This window comes from Pan paniscus, chromosome 16 (assembly GCF_029289425.2).
Source record: "Pan paniscus chromosome 16, NHGRI_mPanPan1-v2.0_pri, whole genome shotgun sequence".
Classification (NCBI taxonomy): Eukaryota; Metazoa; Chordata; class Mammalia; order Primates; family Hominidae; genus Pan; species Pan paniscus.
The window spans coordinates 42019312-42041229 of NC_073265.2; the positions used below are offsets into that span (position 1 = coordinate 42019312).

Consider the following 21918-nt stretch of genomic DNA (forward strand, 5'->3'; position numbering starts at 1 on the left):
GTTTGGTGCCAAATGCCTGCCCTGCTGGACTCTCCAGTGTTTCACTTTTTCGAGGAAAAGGCCATGGGCCTAGGGCTGAGGGCTGCATGGCCCTCTACAGGTTGCTGGGTGCCCAGGCAGGCGCTCCTTCGATAGCCTCCTGGGTGCCACAAGCACCTGCCAGGCACCAGGTTTGCGCCTCCAGCGTGCGGGTCCCAGCACTCAGGCTCCCTCCCCCTCCACAGTGCCGTCCCCTGAGCTCGGCTATGTAGCTCTCCACGCTTGGAGGTCAGAGGGCGCTCCTGCGGCCAGGTTTCCATGGCTCAGAGGTCGTCTCTGAACAGAACGTGTCAGTCTGTCCTTCCATGGGGCGACAGCAGGCAGTGGGGGGAGGAGGGATATTGAAGTCCAGAGCAAGAGCCTCCAGGGGGCAGGGGTGGGGGATGGGGACCGAGTTTTCCCGGAGGGGTAGCCTTCTCCATTTCTATCTTCTTCCCACATCCCCCCGCTCCACTCTTTGGCTTCAGCGGGCACTGCCTGGGTAAGAGGCCCTGAAGCCTGGCTCTGAAGCCTGGCTCTGGGGTGGTGTGGGTGTGTGAAAAGGCACTACCTTGGGCTCTGGAGAGACGGAGCAGTCAGGGCGAGGAGCAGCCCCTTCGCCCACTCCCTCCGGAACCTCAGTTGCTCGCGGGCAGCCCACGGGTGGAGATATGGTGCCGGTGGCACAAGAGCTAGAGAGTGGAAACCCGGGAGCCAGCGATTCGCTGGGGCGCTCAGCGAGCCTCTTCTCCCCTGACTGGTTCCCGGGCGCAGGCTGCAGGAACCTGCATGAGGACTTTGCCTGGGGCGAAGGCAGAGCTGGGCTGGAAAACCTGGCAGGGCAGAGTCTCAGCCAGCGCGGTGCTTTGGGACCGGTGGCCTGCAGCGCCCAAACCCAAAGAACCAAAACCCAAAGAACGCTTTGGGTCGCTTCGGGGCACGAATCGCAGGCTGGTCGGCACCTGCCACCCCCTAGCTTCTCATTGGCAGGCACGAGTTGGGGGAGGGGGCTTTGGCCTCACGCTTTGATTTTAGACTGTGAAACGGCTCAGTGCCCCCGGCTCAGAGCGGATTGACTGTCTCTCGTTCTCCAGGGACGAATTAATGGAGAACGATCAGTTAATTAACAAACCCTCATTCCAGCTTTTACCTTTTCTCTTCGCCAAGGCTCAGGCCTGGGCGCCGGGCTGAGATGGAGGTGGAGGTGGGGGTGGGGGAGTAGGGGGGGGAGGGGGCATGGACCAGGAGTCAATCAACTTGGCAACCGCCGGCCGGATCTCATCAAACCCAGGCCACCCTCCGCTGTCCTTAGCTCTACCTCCCCTCATGTTCTCTACCCTCAAGGGTCGCCGAATCCTCCTGAAATCCCCGGTGGGGTTCGGGCTGGGCTCAGCTGTCTTCTCTGCCTATCCGCGGTCTCGGGGAGCCAGGCGCGGTGTCTGCGCTGCGCCAAGGAGAGCTTCCAGCTGAACTCAGAAACACCTGGGGCTTGGGGTTTCGGGCAGGAGACCTCTGCTCCTAGACTTGGGGGTCATTTACACACTCTCATCCCCAAACCCCCCTCCCGCACGGGGATTCAGACAAAAATCGCGAAGAGGAATAATAAAACAAAATGCAAAGTCCTCAGGGAGTCGGCAGCGGAGTCGGTCCCAGGACTTGGCTATTGCTTTGCAGCTCTCACTGGGACCTTGGGACAGTCAGCCTCCCTCTCCTTTCCACAGCCAATTCCATGCGCAGAGAGCGTCCTAACCCTTACACCTCGTCTGTGCTACACACCCACCGCCCAATGGCTTTGAAACTTTTTGCCCATACTCTTAGATTGAGGTCACCCCAGCCAGCGCCAAAAGCATGAGCGCGGGAGGGGGTCACAGCAGCCAGTTCGGCCAAACATCGACGCTGCTCCGGCACGCTCCAGCCCAGCGCCTGGGATGTGTCAGAGGTACCTGCGAGGAACATTTGCGTGCGATTCCACGCACGCGTTGCATCCCTCTTCCCAAACCCGGATCGCTGAACTGAGAGGTGGCGCAGAGTGTCTCACCAGGTGCGGGGATTTCTCTCCGCCTCAGGCCGTACGAGCTTCCCTCGCTGTCCCTGAGCGCAAACGCGCCTCTTCAGTCGCGGAGGCCCCGCCGCTTAGCTCTCGGAGCCTTCCACAGCCCAACACCCTGAGCCCTGGAGTAGGCAATTTGCTCCCATAGCCCTGTGCTGGCCCTTCCAGGCACAGGGAGTCCCCCTTCTAGGGGTAGGGGCGGGCGGGATGAAGCGCACCCAGCCCTCTCTCCTACCCTCCCTCCTTTCGTCCCTTCGGCTTTCGTGTACCTTATCTCCCGCGCGCCCAGCTCCTTGGCCGGCTCACCTGCTAAGCGGAGCGCGGACATGCGCTGGAACTCCGGCTCCTGCAGCCACTTCCACATCCTCCGGAAGGTCTCCCGGCCGGATTTGAGTTTGCTCCAGGGTTTGGGGTTGCGCAGCAGGTCCGAGAGGGTCCCCTGGGAGCGGCAGAGCACCCTCTGCGCGAAGATGGCCTGTGGGATGCTGTAGCGCTTGAGCTCGGTGGTGATACGCTGAGCCACCTCTTTGGTATTGATCTCTTCCATCTGCCCTGAATTACTTCCATTGCTGACCTGCGCGCCGGTCACCGAAGGGTTGGGCTCCCGGGCTGTGCCCAGGAGCTGCCCGTGGCCCTGGGCGTTCAGGTGGGCGTGGGGATGGTGCGGAGGAAGGCCGTTGATGGGCACCATGCCGGCCGAGGTGGGCGTGAGGTGCTGCTCCCCGTGGCGGCCGAGCATGGCCGGGTGGTGGGCTTCGAAGCCGTTGGGGGTGAGCATCTTGTCGGTGGGCATGGCGGCCCCCGGGTGGGCATAGTGGGGGAGCCCTTGCTGGGAGTTGTGGATGCTGCCCAGACCGGAGCTGGAGAGGGGCGAGAGGCTCTGGCCCATGCCGGCCACGTCCTTGTGGTAGGGGGTATAGAGGTTATTCATGGAGGCCAGCCCGCGCTCATCCCGCATGAGCGTGAAGCTACCGCTCACGTTGCCCGCCAGGCGCTGGTGGTGGTGCGGGTGGTGGTGGTGATGGTGGTGGTGGTGATGGTGGGGGAACTTGTCCGAGACTGTGGAGATGGGGGGCAGCGGCTGCAGAGGGGTCAAGGTGGTGTAGGTGGTGGGCATGCTCATACCTGGGGGAGTCTCGCAGGCCATGGTCATGGTGGGATGCAGGGGGCCGGCCAGGCTGTGCTCAGGGGCCCGGTGGTGGTGGTGGTAATCGCCGCCGCCGCTGCCGCCGTCCAGCAGGGACGCCATGCCCATGGAGCGCGGGTGCGCGGGGGGCAGGTGGCTGCCGCGGTGCGCCACGGAGCTGCGCGCGTGGGGGCTGCCGCCCAGGAGGTCGGCAGGGGCGGGCACCGGCTCATGGCTCACCCCGTGCAGCTCGCCGATCGCTTCCATGGTCAGCTGCGCGTTCATCGTGATCCCGGCGAGCAGGCGGCGGACACAACATCGATGTGGCCAGGCAGAGGCGGCGAGGGGCGCACGGAGTCCGGTCTTCACATCGGCTGCTGGCGACTGTTGCCTTCCTTCCTCTCACTGTGGGGCTCTGTCTCTCTCTCTCTCCGTGTGTGTGTGTCCGTGTGTGCGTGTGCGTGTGTGTGTGTGTGTGTCTCGCCTTCCCTCTTACACCCCACCTTCCCCTCTGCGTCCTCGGCTTTTTTTTTTTTAATATTAATTTCCAAAAAGGATCCGCGCCGTTGGGAGAGCGCAGTGCCCCAGCCCGCCCGCCTCGGCCACCTCTCGCCCCTCTCTTTCTTAAAATTCTGAGGTCTCCGGCTCCCCTGCCGCGGCCCGCGCGCCTGCCGCGGCTGCTGCCTGCCCGCCCCGCTGGCCAGCTTGAGCCATGGCTCTGTTACTGTTACAGACTCTGTGGCCGAGGTTCGGTAGCCGCCGCCGCCGCCGCCGCAGCGGCCCGCCCTCACGCCCGCCGGGCGCAGCGCGCATGCGCGAGGCCCGCCCCCGCCCCCTAGGTCCCGGCGCGCCCGGCCCTTGACGTCCGCGTACAAATGAAGGAGGGGGCCCAGCGCCTTCCCTGCGGCGCCGGATGGCCAGGGAGCTGCGGGCACGTGCGAAAGATTGGCGCAGAGCGCGACCTGGGGCCGCCGCTGCAATCCCAGGAGACTCGCGCCTGGCTCGCTCGCCTCCCTTGCTTGGGTGGGCTCTCTCCTCCCAGCCCGGGGACGCTCGTGTCGGGCTCCTAGCGGCTGGAGTGCTGTGCTTGGAGAGACATCGCCCCTCTCTCTCCAGTTGCTGCTTCCCGGTGCAGGTTGCCCGGGGAGCTGGGGACTGTGTCATCACCCCTTCGGCTCTGGCCCACTAAGCTTTATTTCCCGGGGGGCTGCTGGGAGTGCGCTTTCCCACCCTTGAATTCACGGCCTACTGGGGCATGGGGGTTGGGGTGGGGTGGGGTGCAGATTGCTTAAAGGGCTGGGTCCGTTTGGCGGCCGTTGACCCGGCACCCTTCGTCCTCCCAGATACATACTTGCCCACCCTTTCTCATCCATGCCCTGGGGAGAAGAGTAATCAGTGCCAAGAATCCCAGTTCGGGCCATACCTCACTGTCCCCCGCCGCCTGGCTCCTTCTCCCGCTCAGCTCATAATTAAGGCTGTGCGTCCGCTTCGCCAATGACTCGGCCTGTGGAGGGGGGCGAGGGAGAGCGGAGGGAGTGCCCTGGAGGGGACCCATGTTAACCTCCGGGTGCTGGTGGGGCCGTGGAGGCTCGGGCCGTCCCTGCGGTTACTCCCAAGGCCCTCCTGCTAAAGCACCCGGAGGCGGTTGCTTTCCAGAAGTACTGACGCAGGCAGGGTGGACGCCGGCGCGCGGGTCTCCGCTTGGCCCGTAGGGACGCCCTTTTCCCGGCGTCCCCGAGAGACGCCTCCAGATTTGAAAATCAATTCAGCTTCGGGAGTAATTTCGCCCTTCCCACAGTCACGCTCCAATCCGGAATCGAACCTGGTCTTTGGGCCTGGTGGGGACGTGTGCGGAGGCCCCCAGTTTGAGACGTACACCCGGCCGCCACATGCCGTGGCTTTCTTTCATTTACAAAAGAAAGAAAAAAAAATCCGCAACAAAAGGCAGAGTCGTGTCCGCTTAGGTGCTTTCATCCCTCAGAGAAAGGACAGATGTGCCCATTGTCCAGCCCGTGGCAGTTATGGCCGGGTCAGCGCCGAGCCTCAGCCCCAGGCAAGCGGTGGTTACAATGAGAATAGCCTCTCAGAGCCGGGGTATCTGGACTCAGATATGGAATAAAGTGTGTGTAGCCTGTGCTGGGCCAGACTCAGACTGTAGGTTTGCTTGCTGGGGCACCGAACTGCAGCCCACCCGTTGTGTTTCCACTGCAAATGCTCCCAAGCCCTTAGAGAGGCCAAGGCTGTGGTAGTGGTGGTAGTTGGGTTTCCAAGGCAAAAGTTTGGGCTGGCCAACCCTTTGGGAAAAGTCCCCACCGGCCCAGGCATGAGTAGGCCTATCTCTTTGCCCAGGTCCCTGCTACCACCAGGGAAACATCCTAATCCAGGTAGGTCAAGTTCAGTGGATACAGTCAACGTGACTTCCTTGAAGGCGGCCATGTCCTGGGACTGGTTAATCTAGCTGGTTTTATCACCAGAGGCACTCCCATCCTGTCCAAACAATGCATATGGAGGCCCTGCAAATAATTCATCTCAATGGATTTCATGTCTACTTGCATAATGAACAGTTAGGAATTTAGGAACCCCCAGAGAAGAAAAGATATTTTGGGGAAAATACACTGATGTAAAGGAACTCAGAAAACACGATTAACTCTTTAAACTTGTATCTATATCTACCTATTCACACACGCATACACACAAGCACAAAACATGTATTTCCTGCCTAGTATATTACAGTACGTTGGTGGAAAGCTGCATCTTTGGTTTTTAATTGTTTCCGTTCTCATTTCCTACAGCATGAGACCAAACAATGGGTTAAAGTAGCAGGCAGTCTTTCAGCTAAACAGTTGTCCCCCCGCCCACGCCCCAATATTTTAATCCCGCTGAAGTGATTGATTTGCCCTTATGACAACTATCTTCCCAAAAGGCAGTTTGTTAAAAGAAAGAAAGAAGTAAATACCACCAAGTGCACAAATTGTTCATGGTTTTCTCTTTGTGTAGCTAATTAGGAACTTGATCTTGGAAACACTCCTTCATGAGAGGCACTCAGCTGAGCCTCTGGAGTCCACCTGAAGAAGGCTGGCATCAGGTGAGCTCAACTTCCCCTCTCCCCCAAGGGCATTTATGAAAAGGGGGGCTGGCTCTGTGTTGGTCCCTAAAGAAGGAGCCAACGAAAAGACCTGGAGAAGCACCATATGTGTTGGGCTTGCTCAGTAATTTTTGATTTTTTTCTAAAACATTAAAAAAAATTGTATGTGCAGGATTTGCTTTGGTTTGCAAATCTCCCTAATCTTTCTTGGCTATTCACACCATTTATCTAACCATTGTTCTCCCCTAATTGACTGAGTTGCAGTGGTTTCTCAGTCAGAAACAACATATTACTGTGTTCTTATTTGACCTCTCAAAATTTTTCTTCTTACTAAGGAAGTGACGGGTAGGAAGAATGCTCTTCTTAGGCCTAGTTAAGGTGAATTTGCATGTGTGGAGGGAGGAGGGGCACTAGAGAGATTGTTAACTGCTGGAAGGCTGGGACTACTTTCTGTTGTTTTGTCCCTCTCCTTCTTTCCCCCTTCCAGTGCCCAGAACAGAGCCTGGCACCCATTAGGTACACTATGGGGATTGAAGGAATTAGAGTCCACAGAGGAGTCCCTGGAAACTTGGTAGGTGTAGGTCAATGTGTGCGATTGAGGAGGAGGACTTATTTTTAGCTGCTTAGATTTTGAGTAGCTGCAGGAAATTTAAAGAAAAAAATAGTGTCAATCACTAGCAGAAAATTACATAATGTATATATGTAAGAAAAAAGGAAATAAGACTGACTGGATGCTTGTTGCTGACAATATTTTCAGAGTGAAAACAAGGAACTTAGGATGTTTATTTTGTAAATGTCAGGAGAAGAACCTGGGATATGAGATGGACAGGGGCAATCCTTCTTTTGCTAGGTAGGCTAGAGCTTACCACGCACCCTACCAGGTTCAGCAAAGAAAAAGCGCAAAGAGAATAAAACCATTCCTCCAAATACTGGCCACATGAGCTTCTCTGAAAACCTTCCATTGGTTTCAGAATTAATGCTTTAATTATTTTTGTGAGTAGTAGAGGCGTAACATATGGCCCAGTCCCAGTTCTCAGGACCATTCCAAAGAAATGTTTCTAGCTCCTCCGAACCATGAAATGTCTACTTCCCATTTTTTGGACTCACAAAGAGCGAGATCCTGGGTGTCAGGGCAAATTCCTCCACCCAGGGATCCAGGGGGAGGCTGGCTCCTTGGCTAGAGCCCCAGGGCATACTCACTGGCCTTTCTGATGCCTGTAGCTAGTCTAACATTAAACTTGTGGGGAGGAACCATTTCTTTGGTATCTGGCTATAGTAGAGCACTAGATAGCTGGAGAGTGAAGGACTTGGTCCTGGGTGCTTCCTGGCAAGCTCTCCTGTTCCACTTCTAGAGAAATTTTATTCAGAAAATTGCTGCAGGCTTAGAGTAGAACACCAAGAAATTCAGAATGGGGTGGCCTGGTGACTCACTATTGAAAACCATTAAAAAAAATCACTCAATGACTTCTCTCCACTCTCTGGGGACCAAGGAAGTGGTAACTAATTATGGTAGCCCCTTGCTTCAATCTTTGATACTCTGTTTAGCGTATCATTTTATTCATATGTTCGGTAACATTTTTCTTTCTCAAATTACAGTTTTTGCCCAAGAAAATATTTTTAAATTGGGCTTTTTTTTTTTTTTTTTTTTTTTTTTTTTTGCAGTTTCCTCTGTTTTATCTACCTCTTGGCCTTCCATATCCCAAAGAGAAGATGCTCTGTCAAAGGGCTGTCAGCTGGTGCCATCCCCAACTAACTCCACGTTCTGGGAGTTGCCGAGGGCTGCCTGGGCGGCCATCCGAGGACACCAGACCACTCCGCTCGTATCTCTGGTTACTTCCTGCGCTGGGGAAAAAAGAACACGCTTGCTCTCCTGGGTCCTCGGGTAAACTACAGGCGGCTTCTCCTGGGTTGGAATCCGTTTTGGCGGTCGCCTACTTCCGCGAGGGCTTTTTCACGGCTTCAAGCCAAGAGCGCTGAAGGGAGAAAGGGTATACTGATGCCGTAGGGCTGTGGGAGGGGTTCCAGGCTCCTGGGGTGTTCTTCTGCAGCAGGACCACTCGCTGGCCGCGGCCAGCCTAATTCCGGAGGAGTTGGCCTCGTCTAGCCAACAGTTCAGTGGGATTTCTTTCTTGGACATAACTTCATATCATTGAAATAGTCTACAAAAGACGCCAGCTCAAGCCGCGAGGGCGTTGAATTGTCCGGATTTGGGGTGGCGGTTAATGCTCCTCTTCTGGTGCCTCCCCCGCTGGGGCCCTGCATTCCATTAGCCCCGCGCTGGGGTAGAGATGCCAAGTTTAGGGGCTGGAGAGGACAAGGGGAAGGACGAGAGAACGCTTGCACCGACGGATGTAGTTCCAAGCGACCCGAAATGAGGAAAACCCAGAAGGGGTGGACGGAGGGCAAAGTCGGCCCAGGACGATCTTCAGGCGCACCATTCTTTCGCCCTGGAGGGACAGGGAAGGGCGGAAGCGGAGGGTGGCTGTCCAGCCGGGAGCCTCTGATCCACGGGGCTTGGACCAGCCACCCCACCCGAGGGCGACTGAGGACTGGGCGGCCGAGCTCGCGGCCCACTTAGCTAATGCCGGGTAATGCCGACCCCGGCCCAAGAGCAGCAGCTGCACTTGGGAAGGAAAACTCTTTAAACAAATCATTTTGGTGTCTAATCAATTAGTGTTTGCGCAGTCAAGTACCGTAGATTTAACAGAATAATCGTTACTGCCCTTGTCTTTATTTGACCCGCAGACACCTAGAAGATTTAAAAATGAAACGCCGGTGTTCCGGGCTCCCCACGCGTTGCCTTCGACTCCCTCCGGGGCCTGCTAGGCCAGGTCGGGGCTTTTGCTTTCTCCAGGCCTAATCTCCTCTTTGCCTCCCTCTTCAACCCTCCTTCCCCTTCACACTTTTCCACGCTTTACCTTGTTTTCTTGCCCTTCCAGCCCTGCCGGCCTCCCGAGTCTCGGTCTCCTCATCCCCGCGTTCTTTACCCCCGTGGCTGGCACGAGAAACGGCTTCTGATTGTGGGACACCCAGGATTCTGGGCAAGCGCACCTGCCTTTTGGCCTGAGAGCCATCTGGGTGTAGAATTAGGGACTCGCCAAGCGCCCAGTTGTCTTTTCCCTGGACCCTCACTCTCTTACCCCTTCCTGAACCAGCCCAAGACCCGAGGGGTCCTATGCGAGCTCTTTGGCTTCTGTGGAGCTTGGAAAAGACTTTTACCTGCGGGCGGGGTCTGCCTGAGTCTCTCCCGGTAAATGCAGTGACCCAGGGCGCAGGACGGGGGTTGAGAGGAAAAGCTGAGTATAGCCTTGGTCCCTAAAACCCGTTTGCAGGGCGGGGAATTGGGTCTAACGGCGGGAGGGAGGATGTTGTGGGGGGAATTCGTGGGGGGCTTCCCAGCTGACTGTTGTGTGGTGACTGCACTCTCTGATGCATGCTTCTCTGGGCCAGGTTATCTCCCAAGGTCCAGGGGTGCAGCTAGGAGGTTCTCCAGGCGCTTCTGAATTGCTGCTCCTGCACCTCCCTCCTCACCCGGTGTCTTTTTCAGGCCTAACAGGTGTGGACGCCTGTGTATGTGTAGACAGTCTGGTTGTGCGCCATGCCTGGCCCTCATGCCACCAACGCTGGGTTTCAGGAGCCCCACCAGCCCGGAATCGAGGCTCCACAGGGTTGGAAGGATGCTTACCAGGGCCAAGAGACCTCGAGGTGGGGCTGCGGGGCAGATGGACCGGTGGGGTGAGGAAGTTTGGGCCACCCGAGTGGCCAAGAACACCTCCACTCCTTAATTCCGCTAATCATTTAGCTCAGCAGGGAGGATGAGGTTGGAGGCTGATGCACCCGGGTAGTGGGTTGGTTAAAGAAGAGGCTGTAATTCTAAAAGGGGGAGAGGGAGATGAGCTGGAGGTAAAGCTGCGTCTTCCTTTCCACATTTGGGGCTCTGGCTGCCTCAAATTGAGCCTGGAATGTTTATACGCCCCCAGAACTGCCTCGCAGTCCCTGGTCTCCATCAACCACCTGAGAAACTTCACTCTCAACAATAGATGATTATAATGTACTTGACTAATGCCTGTATTTTCCTGTTTAACATACATTAATCTGAGTAACAAAAAAAATCAATATTGCTAACAACATTGCAAACAAATCCTGGTCTCTCTCACACAAAAACCTCCTCCGATTTTCAGTCACTCCTACCTCCTTGAATTTTGTTATTCACCTTTAGTCTACTGGCAGTCCCTGGCTAGTCTAGAATCCAATCCTGGCTGGCTGTCAACAGCCCTTATCTAAAACTCCTGATTTTTTTTCTTTCTCTTTGTCTTTCTTTCTCTTTCTTTCTTCCTTTCTTTCCTTTTCTTTCTTTTCTTTTTTCTTTTTCCTTCCTTCCTTCCTTCCTTTCTCTCTCTCTCTCTCTCTTTCTTTCATTTTTTTTTTCAGCCGTGAGTGGAATCTGGGACCCTTCAAATGCCATCCTCCTTTCAATTGGGCCATTTGAAGACCTCGAGTTTACCTCAAACTTCATCCCTTCCAGCACCAGCAAATGCCCAAAGTCACTGGCCAATGACTTATGCTTTTGTTGTTTCCCTTCCCTAACAATCTCCCTTGTGTGACAGCCACCAGCACCTCCCTAGGGCAAGAGACCCCACGCTCTGCTCTCACGTAGCTGCCACCTGCAGCTAATCTCAGCTGGCAGTTGTTGAGTTTATGATTCTTATTTTGATTATTTTTAAAAATTGGTGTTTTCCACCTGGAAGGAACAAACCGGAAGGACTGGCTAATGAAGGAAGTTAGGTTTGCAAAACACCGTGAATAATTTAGTATTGTATTTCAAGGAAAAAAATAGCTTTCTTAAATCATCCCCGCAATATAAATTGCAGACTTACGTATGGTCCTGGTAAGTCTAAATTTTTAAAGGAGCAATATTCAAAGAGACATAGATGTCTGTATTAATTATTTATTCGCTGGTGCCTTCCTTCGTTTCTAACTTATTATTAATTAGGCGCCTCTAGTCTTTCGCAGAGCGCTCCACTGAGCCGGTTGCAGCTTTAAATATGAATTAAAAGCAAATCCAAGCTACTGTAATGCGAAAATTATTCCGTGTCTTGCATGGCAGAGATGAATAGCTGCGTGAATCAATACCGTGAAACTCGGCTCCCAACGACAGGGTTATTGATAGCTTATATTAATGATGTTAATGATGGAAAAAGGAAAACAACGGCCCACCCGACTTAGAAACTTCTTAGCCGCTGAAACCCCGCAATAAAAACGGGAAGGGGGCAGGAATCGGGCTTAAGTGTAATAAGAAAATTATTTATGAAACCGGATAAATGACTTCAGAGCCTTGATGCATTTGAACCTAACGCTCTCGGCTCCTGGCAGCCCCGGCTCCAGCTGGGGAGACCGCGAAAACCCCAAGCCACGGAGAGCTGGGGGGCGGGGGGCGCCCCGCTTGCCTAGGCAGCCTCCGGCTTGCCGCCCCTCTTCCTCCGTCCCCGCCGGAAGAGCTCTCTAGGGCGCTGCTCGCAGAAGCTTTGGGAAGTTGGTGGAATGGGGCAGGGACAGAGTTGGTCCCTGCTGTCCAGGCGGGGACAGAAAGCCGGGTTAGTGGTGCCCAGCGGTCTGGGATTTGGGTTCAATTTCTTCACTGGTTCTCTTGGCACCCGCTCAAATTCTGCGGTCTTGTCGGGGGCCCAGGTCGGGCTCTGCACTGTGGCCTCCTGCCCATCTGGCCAAGGCTTTCGGGATCCCCAAAATGCAAACGGGTGGCTGGTGCCTGAGCAGGAGAGGGAAGGCTTTATATGAAGAGAAACCGTTCTAAACACGGTAGGAAAACTGGAAAAGGCGCTCACCCTCCTCCCCCGTCCCCCGTGCCTCCGTGGGTTCTTTACCAGGCCCGGGGTTTAACTGGGCCTTGGCATAAGGCTCCCAGCAAGCGCGGGACATTCTAGGCTAGCTGTTCCCGGGCTAGAGGAGAGTGAGCGCTCAGGTCTGGGCCCAATTCTCCTGTAATTCGGCACAGGCGCCGCCCCCACTTACCCACCGGCTCCAAATATCGACCCACTCTCGGTTTTCCCCTAGTCAAGGGCCACTGAGAGGGAGGAGGAGAAACAGAGGGGGTGGGGGAGCGAAAGGTTAAATCCTGACCCTGGAGGACCGCGGGAAAGTTCAGAGCCCGAGGGTCAATCTCAGGCCCGAGTTCCCATCCCCCACTGCTGGGGGTAGAGCCGCCAGGTCCCCTCCCCCTAGCTAGGGTCCTGGGCCCTTGGCGAAGCTGAGTGAGGGAGAGGGGCGACCCCTGGCCGCAGTGGGATGGGGCGATGCAGCAATGCTAGGGTAGCCGGTGGTGTCCCGGCCTGGCGGTGTGGTCGGGGGTGCCCTGAGTCCAGTCTTTCTGATTGGTGCGGAAAGTTGAGGGGCTTTTAATTTACACCGGGGCTGTCATTTGCTCAGTGCCTCAGAAGGGAGGAGAGGCCGTCTGGTACTGCAGGCAAAGGCCCAGGTGGTCCACCAGGGCAATTACAATTTCCTAGAAAAGACCGGGTAATTTTGTGTTTTTTATTAGGTCTTTTAAGATCTGTTTTTCTTCCTTCTCTCCCTCCCGTCTTCCTTTCTCTCTCTCCCTTTTACTCTCTCCCTTCCTTTCTCTCTCATTGGTTCCCTCCCTCCATTCTTTTCTTCCTTCTCTATCACTCCTTTCTTATTTTCTTCTCCCTTCCCCCCTCCCTCCTTTTTTCTTTCTTTTTCTCCACCCCTGTCTTATTCTTTCCTTCTCCCTAGCTTTCTTCTCTCATCCCCCCTCCCTCCTTTTTTCTTTCTTTTTCTCCACCCCTGTCTTATTCTTTCCTTCTCCCTAGCTTGCTTCTCTCATCCCCTCCCTCCTTCTCTACAGGGGAGCCTGGTGCAAGTCTCTGCACCTCCAGACTTTTATATGAAGGGTGCCAGTCCATTTGGCATGACAAACTAATCCTGTTTCTGAAAAAAAGGAGAAAGAAAGGAGAGTGCCAGGTGAGCCTCAGGATGCAGAGGCGGTACCTAAGCTTCTGGGGCCCTTTCGCTGTAACTGGCCTTTCCTGATGTTTCTCAGTTAGGCTTCAGTCCATACCCTGTGCAGGGTCGTGCCCCTTTCCTGAGCGTGGTACATTTCTGACATCCATGGAGGTTGCATTCCTCTTGCTAAGTAATATTCCCACGGTGCCATCTGGGCCCCTGACATCAGCAAGATTTGGGGGTTGTTTTTATTTTTATTTATTTGATTTGGAGAAAAACTTGAACCTGTCAATCTCAAATGCTGTAACCCCTAAAAGCACCGTCAGAGCCTTAAATCTAGTCTAGGGCACCAGGGCGGCCCATTCGAATCACTGTCTCAGACAAAACCCAAACTTCCTGCCACCCAGGAAAAATCCCTTGTCAGCTATCTGGCTTCAAAGTCCACAACGTGTTTCAGATAAGCACCAGCCTGCATAGACGCAGCCCCGTTGCCACACAGTCTAAAAGAAAACAGCCCTTCTTCAGAAAGGAAACACAACAGCCACTACAAAAAATCACTGGATTCTGGAAAAAAAATCAATATCAAAATTAGATTTATTGTCTGCTTATGTGATTAAAAATGACAAAGTGTTGCCTCTTATTTTCATAAAAAGAGAGAAGGCTGAACAAAATAATTTACTATCGAGTTGTGCTCGTTTCATTTGCCTGGCAAAACCTGGAGGAGGCCTGTAGGGCGTTTGTGGAGTGCAGTGGCAGAGCCAGAAGCCCACTGCGCAGGAGTGAGCTCGCTGTCAGAGGATGTGTGTGCTACAGTGTCTGAGAACAATTTCCTAATCCCCAATATGTGGCCACGCTGGTTCAGCTGGGCAGGTCTCAGTTCTGCCTCGTTCCAGAGAAATACAGGGTGATCTGTCCCTTGCTCACAATTTTTTGATTCAAACCCAGACTCCAGGTCCTGTTCTTCCAAATAACTTTCAAGATGACACTGCTGTATTGGTTTCCGTCACAGTCTTCCTGGTTCGCTTAGCCACCACCTCCCAGATCCGCATCCAGCCTTCGATCCTGCGAAGAGCTACGCAGTCCGTGTGTGTGTGTGTGTGTGTGTGTGTGTGTGTGTGTGACCGACTGCTTGGCCCGGGCCGGGCTCTCTTTCCTGGGAGGCTCGCAGGGTTTCAGTCTAGGCTGGAATCAAACTGGGTTTCCGAAACCTCTGTGGGCTGGATTCCTCAAGTGTGGCAGGCGGAGAGCGCATTCTAGAAAAACGACTTCATTGGGAACGGGCTGATTACAAGGACGATGGGGTTATTTATCTACGTTAAAAACAAAAAAGGAAAAACTAAAAAAATCCGGTGTGTATCTCATCTTACACTCCCCTTCCGTTCCCCAAGCCGAATCAGACTACCCGCGTCTTTCCGCTGCTGCTGCTGCTGCTGCTGCTGCTCTTGGGTTAGGGTCCATGTGCGCAGCCAGGGCTCCTATTCATCCGCTGCCTTCCTCCGGGACAAAGTGGCTCCCCATCGCGCCAGGGGTCTTGGAGCGAGGCCCGCGAGAGTGCAAATAGCTTCACTCACACTTAACAGCACCATTGGAAAAATAACTACCAAGCCGGGTCCCTGAGAGTCCCTAAACGTGCCTTCCGATTTGGAACTGGCGTTGTTTGGCGGGTTGCACACGCCAGGGACTAATTTGTACAGGCGTTAATTGGTCCTCCGTTTGTTCTGAAGCCAAACCCAGAGGGTTCATCTCCTGGTATTGATGCAAATGAAACCCAACCAAACAATCTCCTCCATAGAATCCCCAGGGGGCATGGCTCCTGCAAGGTCGTCCTGGCCTCCGCTTGGGGTCCAGGGCTTAAGGAGAAGCGGATATGGTCCCTTGTTACTTGTAAAGGTGACAGGCCCCGCTGGACGCCAACGCTGGACTAGCAGTGGCCCAAGACCCGCCAGCTCAGCAGCCGCCTGCTGTTAGGCTCGACTTTTGTCTCTCTTCGCCCCCCGTCGTGCGGGGCCAGAACACCCTTGAGTCAGGGCGTCTTTTCCCCAGATGCTGGAAGGGAGGTGGCAAGGGAGCGTGGATCCCGACAGACAGGCCTGACCTACCCGCCTCTGGGATGGTGAAGGCAGCCAGAGGGTCGGGCGTCGGGTGGCCCCTGCTGTGGGGCAGCTCCAGCTCCTTTCTGCGTCAAGGTAGATTCCTCCACTAGCTTCGTGGGGAACAAACCCAGCCTTTCCTATTGCCCTGCGGGCCCCTGTCTAGCCTCGTCTCCCAACCCGCCTCCCTCTGCAGACTCTAGCACCCCGGAGCTGCCGGGCCAAGGGTCAAAGGTCAGGCCTTCTCTAGGTCCAGACTTCCTTTCCGCTTGGGCTGGTGTGAGTGCACGAGTCGCCCAGGCCTATCATTCCCGCTGGACGCCCATTTCCAGAGAGAACAGGCGCATACCCCAGAGCTTAACCTTCGCTTCCCGACTTAGCCGCTCTTTGATTATGTGGGGTCTTGATGGGGGTGGAGTAGTTTAATTTAGGAAATTATATCCAGACCATAAAGTGACCTATCTGGACATTTTAGGAGGTTTTTTGTTTGTTTGTTTTTGTTTTTGAGATTTTAATGATTTCTCTAAGCTTAAGCAAGTCAAGGTGGCTTTGACCACAGGACTGAGGAGGAGTCTCCCATTGCATCATTTCATTGCCCCAACCTGGCCACAGCTGGAAAGAAGTTGCCAGAAGGGATACAGGAAAAGCAAACGAATGCCCAGCCCTTCAAATAGACAGTTCTGTTCCAAAGGGGCCGACCTATTGCCTGAGTGGGGGCAAGGCTGGGAGAGTAAAAAGCAGATTTCTATGCATGCTCATGTGGCCCAATGTAATGAACACATCTCTATCAATTTCTGGAGGCAGAAGGCTCAATTTATTTTGGTTTTAGTGGTGGAAAGTCCTCAGCCTTAGCTCTGACTGATGACAGAGCAGCCGAGTAGTTAGAATTCTCTCTCCAACGAAAGCGATGGTCAATAGAATTCTCAGTATCAAATGAGCAATAATTTGCTGTGGCTACATGCTGGATAATGAAAGATGTTAGCAGGATCAATAAAAAATGAAAACACTTTTACTTACATCTTGAGTTACTGTTTTAAGAGAGCGAGAGATGTAACAAACCCAAAGCCAGGTTCAGAGCCACCCAACACACCCCTCAAAACCCCAAGGCACACAGTTTTGTCACCACCTGACTGGCCCTTCCAGAATGCCAGGCCTCCACCTTTTCCCTTAGGAGAGTAGATTATTTACATTAAATTAACCCTGTAGAGACCAGTAATAATTTAACTGCCAGGGTTTAAAATTTTTCTTTTGTTTCCTAAAGCCAGGAATACATTTTAAATTGTTTTCCACCAGGATTAAAGGTCACGTAATAGGTTGCAGTTTACCAAAAAAGTGTGCAAGTGTCCCAGAGCTGATCTGTCTGTTGAAATGCCTCAAAATGTGCATCTGACCCAGATGCCTAGGAGGGCAAAAGAATAGATTTAATTCCTTTGGATTTGTTCTGTGTTGCCATTGAATCTGTAAAGTTCAGACCCTAAACTCGATTTTTTCCAGACAAGTTAATTCCCCCATCTTCTTTCATAATCATTTCATCTGTTTAATTTGTTTTCCATTTGGATTGGGTTTATTTGTACTTTCCAGTCTGCTTTTCTCACCACTCAATCCCAAACGTTTTCTTACATATCTGGTTGTTAAGGAACATACTGTGAAACAATCAGAGACACATTCTACATTTTAAAAAGATACCAAGACGTAAAAGACGAGAAAAACATCCCGGGTGCTCTGCATAAACCACACGCAACGAAAAAGCTCACCGCCAGACAGCTTCCAGCACTCGAACCAATACAAGTAGAGCACATTTGAAAATGTGTTTGACTGTTTTTGTAGGTTTAAGAAGACTACGTTTTTCTGACCACTTCAAAAAAACAAACACGAATTCAGCCGCTGCTTTAATAACCTCTGACCAGAGGAGCTGATTTTGCCACCGAGTTATCGGTCAGTGCTGCAAGGTCAGTGGCCTGTGATCATGTTTATAGCAGGGTTGGCTTGGATTTGGTGACACAGCCAGCAAACCTGGGAGATTATGAAACCGTGAACCAGCCCAGGGAAGTGTAGTCAAGTTTCAGTTTGGGCATTTCTCCGGGTGAGGGAATCCGGTGGGCTCCATTTCTACAAGGCTCACAAACGCAGGTGCAGTTCGGCCGCCGCACGCTGCCTGGCGGGAGAAACGCGCACAAACCGCAGACGCGTGCTCGCGTAGTTGCCACTAGCTCGGGGCACGCCCGTGTTATTTACACCCTGCTCGGGGGCCCCCCTCTCATTTGTTACTTTAAACTCACGGGGAGGAACTGTTAGCTGCCGTGGCGGGACTGGCAGGCTGGGAGGGGGGCGCCCCCGCTCGGCTCCCGGGCCGTGACGCGGCCGCTGCCCTCCGCCCCTGGCTTCCACCCTGTTTGCATGGCCACAAGCTCAGCGGTGGGCCAGCGTGGCCAGGCCCCCGGAGCCCTTGCCCTGACCTACCGCCCCCTACTTCTTCCCCCTCACCACCCCCGCCCAAACGCTTGTGAGACTGGCTTACCCTGGTGGGCGAGTCGCAGCGCATTAGCGGATTTCATGGCAAGTTGCTTCTGTGACATGAGATCAGGTTCGCGTTCGAGGATTTGCCCCCTAGGAGGGAAGGAAAGGAGAGTCAATCTGCATAATTTCAAATGAGAAATAAATAGGGAAATAGGGAACTGAATTTCAAGCCCCCTAATTCCTCCTTCCCCCCGAACCTGTGAGCCACCCCGCACCCCCACAACACGCCCCGTGCACAGGTAAAAAAAAAAAAAAGTAATCAGCACACGTCGCAGGTGATACCTTTTATTGTGCTCATTTTAAAGACAGGAACAGGCTGGCCTCCTGCTCGAAGACTTTCTCTGCAGCCGGGCCCGGGGCAGGAGGGTCAGCTGGGCAGCATCCGGGCCCGCGGATTCCTGCAAGGTCGCGAGGTGAGAGGTGCGGGGAGGATAGACCTCGGGCTCGGCGCACAGGGTCTGGGCCAGACGCACAAGCCCAAATTCCCTCCAGCTTCTTCGGCTCCATCTTTAAGTCCAGGCAAAGATCAATTCCCTCTCTCTCTTGAACACACACATTTGCAGCCATAAATAAACAGCTCCCAGCTAAATCAGGAACCGGAGAGGAGAAAGGGAAAAAGAAAGGAGAAAAGAGAAGGATTGAGAACCCGAGCGCGAGTCTCGCCTCTTCCGGGCGCCGAGTGGCTCTTTTTGGTCAGGCCAGCCTCGCATTTGGGGATGCAACTTGCATTTGAATAGCTGCCTGGGCTTGTTATGGACCCGGGAAAGCTCTGAAAGGGAATCACTATGCAAATTGTCCCAGTTACAATCGAAAGGTTCGATCTCCAGGAGCTGCCTGACGGAAGTTGATGTCAGCTATCTATGCATTAGGGTTGCATTACCGCCTTCGTCGGCCTCCTCGCCACCCCCGCTCGCGCCTGCAGGGGAGGCTTTTTTTTTTTTTTTTTGCTTATGTTTATATTTTCCCTCAGTAATTAAAAAAAATAAAAAAAGAAAATAAAAGGCTGAAGGTGGTGGCATAGCTGGCTAGGGCCTGGGAGGCCCACGGGCTGAGAGGGGAGGAGGTGCGGAAGGGCGGGGTTGGGGGTGGGGGGGGGGTCGTTCTTTTGCAGCAGGTGTTGATGGTGCGTTTGAAATCAAACATTTAGATTTTTTTCTCGCTTTGCCGGACGAGGCGGCGGCGGCGGCGGGGGGTTGGGGCGGCGATGTCTGCCTCCGCCCGCCCGCTTGATCCTACAATGCCGGCTGCGGATCAATACCCGCTCACTGTAATCCCAGTAATTGTAGGGCTCGCAGCTTTTATTTTAAAGAAATAGGACACTAGGGCGCCGGCAGGCGGCTGAGGCAGAACGGTTGGGCTGCGGTGCCTCCGGGGGCCTTTTGGGGCGCCTATCTTTTACCCCAGAGCTCAGAAAGCTCCGGGCAGCGGGGTGGTGGCGGGATGGCCAGTAGCCAGGGCCCACCTGGCGGCCCGCCGGGATGTGGAGGCCCACGTGGGTTCCGGCCCGGCATGGCGCTGGCGAGAAGTCGCCGCTGGGCGCGTAGGGTAGGCAGCACGCGGGATTTAGCCTTTTCCCGACCTGCGCGCGGGCCCTGGCGGGAAGGCCAGGTCCGGGATGGGCGTCTTGGGCTTGGGCGCCGACTGTGGGCGGTCTTGGCCCCAGACCCCGACGCGTGGGGACCCAGGATGCTGGAACTCAGGCCTTCGGCCTAGAAAGACAGAGGTTTTGTCTCCTTTCTGCCGCCTTCCAGGGCCGGAGGCCGGGCCAGGCTCCCGGGTGGCCTAGCTCGGGCCTAGTCTGCGTCTGGCCCTCGGTCTGGGAATTGGCAGGGACGCTAGGACCTGGTGATCTAACGCCCGCGCGGCCTCTTACGCCGGGGTTTCCTCCAGGTGCTCGTTGCCACGCGTTCGCCCGACGCCCGCAGACCCCGTCGCGCCCGCAGGCTGGGCCAGCTCCGCAAGCCGCCTGCTACCTCTGCCGCCCGCCCCTTGCTGGCAGAGTCCGGGCAGGACTGCCGGGGCCTGGGGCCGCAGCCCCCGCGCCGCTGGCCGCCCGCAGCTTCTGGCGCCCCCGAAAATGACCATCTGTCATTCAATTAAGGTTTCAGGGCAGCTGATGGGGGAGCCAGGATCAGCGACCCCAGGACAAAACGGCCTGCTGCCTCGGATAGGAGAAGTTCAAATGTTAAATGCAGAACATTGTGCCCTCTCCCAGTCCGGGGCCCCACCCGGCCGCAGGTCCGGCCAGTGGACAGCAGCAGGGTGAAGGGCAACGGTCATTAGCACTTAGATTTCAGCTCTGGGCCCAGCTCCTTCTGTTGGGCTATTTTGACCAGAGAACCTTTAACCCTTTCACGCCAGCCCTCCCTCTAGAGAAGGCCAGATTGTCCAAAGGGGGAAAGTAAGAGAGGGAACTTAGATGCACCCACATGAAGAAGGTTCAAAATGTTTTTTGTGCTCACTTCTTCATAGGAATAGCAGACAAAATACCCGCAAATTAGAAAAATGTTAATTATAGCCAAAACAAACGAAAAGTCCTCAGAAAGTTTTAATATTTTTAGTTTTGGGGAAAGGAGTGCATTTATTAAATATGACTGTGAAACTGCTGGGCCAGTGTGGAGAGAGTCTGTAAAATATTCCAGACTTTTCTCCCATAACTGTGTTTACCCAAATGTGTGTGAGTGGTGATGAGACTCTGCTAGCTATAGACAACTCCATTTATGTGCTGGTGATGAAGTCTCCATTGCAGCCAGTCTCATTTACAGTTGAAAATAAGTTAGACAGTTGGCTTTTCCCTTTTGAGACGTTCCTATAATAAAATGAGGTAAAAGTAATTGTAACTAATGGAATTCATAAAGTACATTCATTAAGCATGTACATAATGCCCACAGGCTGTGGGTATTTAGGTATTAATATGCTTGGCTTTTCCACGCCAATCTGAGGAGAAGCAGCCGCACACTTAGCAGTTTTCAGTGGAAGATCCAACTAGTCCTCTTAATTATTAACCAGGAAGCCTAAAAACAGCTATATTAGCAAGATATCATTTTAAGGCTTGGAAATCTAAGTCCTTCAGCAGGCTAGTTAGCAATAGAGGAAGAACTCAGAGCTTCTAGCTTCCAGCGCCTGGTTCTAAACATTAAATCTAGTCCTTACTTTTTGGAAGTAACTATCAAGCAATCAATTAATCAATCAGGCATTCAGCAATGAAGCACCTTAGAAAATTTTTCATTGGATAACAATGAATAATGCATGGCCCTCCAGTATATTGACTGTGGTAAATGGTCTTTAAGGTAAGGTGCTGCAACAAGTACCTTTAAATAAAATCAAATAAAAAGTTTACCACAATCATAATAAATTGTTCAGTCATCTTCTTATTGACCCACATAGTGTCTTTCTTCAGGGGCATTTGGAGTTATTTTTTCCCCCTTACAAACAGACCAGAACAAATTGATGAATTGAGATTTCGCTATGCTAATTTAGACATTATAAATATTTAATTAACATCCCTAATAGCCAGTCATAGAGCCCCCCCCCTCCACACTGCTTTACACTCTTCTTAATCTAAAGTAAATGCTTTTCCCATTAATAGCCTGATGCCATATTAGCGCTTCCTCGGTAAAAGGGCCCCATTCAGTCCAAAAGGAGGGAGAATTGAGTAGTCTGCATTAGGTAGGGGTTTATGCCTGTTTGTAAAGGATCCTGGGAGCCGTTACACATCTCTACAAATTCTACCTTTCTTGGTTCTTGCTTAAGTGAAACCATTCTAAGAAGTGGGGGAGCCTCTCAATTTCATTTTTTGAGATCCTTTTGAGGTTGTAGTAGAATAAAACTATTTATTTTAGTAAGTCCTAGAAGTGGGTCATAGATAATGGATAACAAATTTCTAACCAGGGACTGTGCTAGTCTTTTCAGCAAAAGTTATGCAGTGAAAAGAATTTTGAACCAGGAGTCAAAGGACCTAAGTTCAAATCCTATGGCACCCACTAGCAGTGGGACTCTTGGGCAAGGGATTTAACCCCTCAGAACTTCAGTTTTCTCTTTTAAAATGGAG

General features: G+C 53.4%; 1 protein-coding gene and 1 long non-coding RNA gene across 2 annotated transcripts in view; both read right to left on the reverse strand.

The window, feature by feature from the left end:
• The window catches only part of ONECUT1 (one cut homeobox 1), a 40793-nt gene extending 36810 nt beyond the window's left edge, over window positions 1-3983 (reverse strand). Inside the window, exon 1 of the mRNA XM_024925763.4 lies at window positions 2375-3983. Coding sequence (XP_024781531.2) covers window positions 2375-3479 — 1105 coding nt within the window. The 5' untranslated portion in view covers window positions 3480-3983. The remainder of the gene's footprint in view (window positions 1-2374) is intronic.
• Window positions 3984-13836: 9853 nt separating this feature from the next.
• On the reverse strand, window positions 13837-19433 carry LOC103783199 (uncharacterized). The gene is made up of 2 exons (XR_004666520.3): window positions 17869-19433; window positions 13837-17505 (listed from the first exon to the last, which is right to left on the reverse strand). It is a non-coding gene; the product is annotated as an uncharacterized LOC103783199 (long non-coding RNA).
• Window positions 19434-21918: the final 2485 nt, after the last annotated feature.